Genomic DNA, 3110 nt, shown 5'->3' on the forward strand with positions numbered 1-3110 from the left:
AGGGAGACCGACCGACCCGCCCCGCCCCTTGCGGCCCTCAGTTTATGTAAAGAGAGAGAGGGAGAGAGAGAGAGAGAGATATCTCTTTTCATATATATATAGAGAGAGAGACACACACACACACACACACACACACACAGGCGTGCTTCTTTAGACCCGTGTACAGACGTGCATGCCTATAGACCTGTGTACACATGTGCATATAGACCCGTGTTCACACGCGTGTTTGTGCCTGTAGGCCCATGTACACATGCGCATGGGAGCATATTGTATGTGCACGCATAAAGACCTGTTTACCTGCGCAGGTGTATAGGCCTATGTACATATGTGCACGTGCATATAGACCCATGTGTACACACACACACACACACACATATGCATGCATTTACATGTATACATACATGCATATAAACACACACATGTCTAAATTCAGCAAAAGGAATTAGCTAAATGAGCAGCTGGAGAGGGTGAAGGGAAAAAAAGCAGCAAAGGATTATAATAGTGAGGCAGAGACAGTGAGAACTAGCTGACTGCCCCTTATTTTTTGATTAGGTTTTTTATTTAAGTGCATTATACCCAGTGGCACTTTCCAGGCCATACATGGGGTCCTTCAGTCACCAAAGAGTAGCAGACTTGAGGAGCAGAAGGCAGTGTTTGCATCTGAAGTCAAATGAGGCAGTGGAGTGGTTGGTGGGGGGCAAAGTAAGATGGTCCAAGGAGGCACACAGGAGCTGGCTCGGGGTCAGTGAGGCTGAACGATGAAGCCTGGCGGCATACCCAGTCAGGCTGGTGCTTGGGTTTTTTCCTCCTTTGTTTAACCACTGAAGCTGTACTGGGTGCAACCCTGGCGCTTAATGCGTAGACCACATCCATGGCGATCATGGTCTTGTGCTTGGCATGCTCCATGTAGGTGGAGGCATTGCAGATGGCCTTCTCCAGGAAGACCTTCAGCACCCCTTGGGCCTTCTTGTAGATGAGGCTGGAGATACTATTCACACTGCCACGGCAAGCCAAGCAGCAGATGGCCAGCTTGGTGATGCCCTGGATGTTGTTCCTCAGCACCTTCCTGTGGAACTTGGCACCGCCTTTCCCCAGTCCCTTGCCGCCCTTGCTATGCTCAAATACGTTGACTGAGATTTCACGCAGGCTGGGGCTTGGACCCACTGGTATCTGCAGCCTCACTGGGACCCAGCTGGAACATAAGAGCTGCCATTGCCCAGGTCTCGCCCAGTCTCCTCTGTAACACCACAGTGGAGCCAGGTCTGGCAGCAGCAGCAACACCGGCAGTGGCAACTGAGCAGAGAGAACTGCTATTGCAGGGGCTGCTAGGAAGCTGAGTCTGGCCACCAAGCCAGTCCCACCCCACTGTGTGCCTGGGGACAGCAGGACTGGTCACACATGCCATGGTCTGGGCTGTGCCTATGCCTGGGCCAGACGGGGCCAAGGGATTCATCACAGGCTGGATAGAATCCCTTGCTGGGCCAGATTTTGCCCACCCCTAGCCCAAGACCATGACCTTACAGAACATCAAATAGGCCAAAATAAGTCAATTCCCTCAGTCTCTCTTCAAGAGAAGTCCTGTTACCTAGCCCTCCAGCCATTTTTGTTACCCTGTACTGGACTCTTTTCAATTTGTCCACATCCTTTCTGTAGTAGAGCCCCAAAAATGGACACAGGACTCCAAGTGTGGTTTCACCAGTGCCCAACAGAGGGAAAGAATCACTTCCCTCGAATTGTCCTTTACAAAGTCCTGACTTTTTAGTGCAGTATATGTAGATTTAAAAACAGTTAATGTCAGTGGAGCCTGTTGGTTTTTAAGCAAATAGTTTTTACATTACTGTTTCTAGAAGGGGAAATATTCTTTTTAAACTGAAGGAAAGTGTGAGTTTGTGCAACTTGCTATTTAACTGATGAAACTTTTATATGGCGTTTAGTTACTTTCACCTACACTCTACTTTGGGGAAATAAGACCTCTGTGTTTTTGTCATTAGAGGATCTCTTCTCTCCTAGCTCTCCTTTTTAAGCTCTTGATTGCAGTTGTCATTGTTTTATCCAGTGACTTGAAAGATTTATTGTTGGTGTTCTGTGTTTTCTCAAACTCCTTTTCAATATGAAGCAAAGCCAGATTGGAGGAAGAGATACTTTGAAATCAAAGATGTTACATGCTGAGGTAAAGCATTCTCTCACCCACTGAAACAGCCATAGTTTTCTTTAATAGATGTAGCTATTAGTTATTTTAGGAGTCAAAGTACTGTTATATTTGCAATGTTTTAAATGTGTTTACTAAAAGCGCTAATCTGGGGTCAGAGACTGTACCCCTAAATCTCTTGCTACTAATAGCTACTGAAGCCCCTTTCTTCCAAGAATGTGTCCAATCCCTTTTTAGCTTATTTAGCTTTGCTTTGCTAACTAAATTTAACCTGAGCCGTAGAATAAGCTTTGCTTGTAGGGTAGCTCAAAATCAGTTTTCCTTCAACATAGGTACTCTCACTCCTTGGGGGTTTGTGAGGAGCTTCTAGGAGTTGGGCTCCTTCCCTGCTCTACCCCCTCTCACCACTGGATGGGAAGCAAAAAAATGTCTAAATTACTCTACCGTATCACTTTGATTTTTGGAGATGTGACAGTGTAGTTGTAGGGTCACAAACTATTACTTTTCCATTGTCCACAACATGGAATCATAGGGATACAGTGCAGCTTGGCCCAAAAACGTTCAAGAACGATAGCCATTGATGAAAGCAGTTTGTGTTTCTGTTCAGTTTTGTTTGTTTTAATGGAGTTATAGGAGATGTTTTCAGTCTGCTTTTTATGTGAGAAGAAGACTAATTCCTGACTAGCAGGACTGAGAGGGAGGAGATCTGATTGGAACCAAAGGTTTTTCACATGTTTCAATATTATTCAGTTCTAATGGATTGATGCTATCTTCATACTTAAAAGGAGGCAGTACACTCCAGATTGACTGCCGTACTAAATGGACTATCAGCCTGGTATGATGGTTTGACAGGTTCTCACCAAGAACTTGTCCTTTGTTAACTGGCTGGCCATTGGATTGCTGACTTTGAAGTACTTTGGCTACTCTGCTTTGTTTCTAAAGTGTGAAGTAGTGATGTAGG

At 45.5% G+C, this 3110-nt stretch overlaps 1 protein-coding gene and 1 pseudogene across 1 annotated transcript in view; one reads left to right on the top strand and one right to left on the bottom strand.

The window, feature by feature from the left end:
- Positions 1-696: 696 nt before the first annotated feature.
- On the bottom strand, positions 697-2659 carry LOC102376380 (annotated as a pseudogene).
- A 309-nt stretch (positions 2660-2968) lies between these two features.
- The window catches only part of DESI1 (desumoylating isopeptidase 1), a 14682-nt gene continuing 14540 nt past the window's right edge, over positions 2969-3110 (top strand). The window contains exon 1 of the mRNA XM_014521788.2: positions 2969-2984. Coding sequence (XP_014377274.2) covers positions 2969-2984 — 16 coding nt within the window. The remainder of the gene's footprint in view (positions 2985-3110) is intronic.

The sequence above is a fragment of the Alligator sinensis genome, unplaced genomic scaffold, assembly GCF_000455745.1.
Source record: "Alligator sinensis unplaced genomic scaffold, ASM45574v1 scaffold215_1, whole genome shotgun sequence".
NCBI classification, from domain to species: domain Eukaryota; kingdom Metazoa; phylum Chordata; order Crocodylia; family Alligatoridae; genus Alligator; species Alligator sinensis.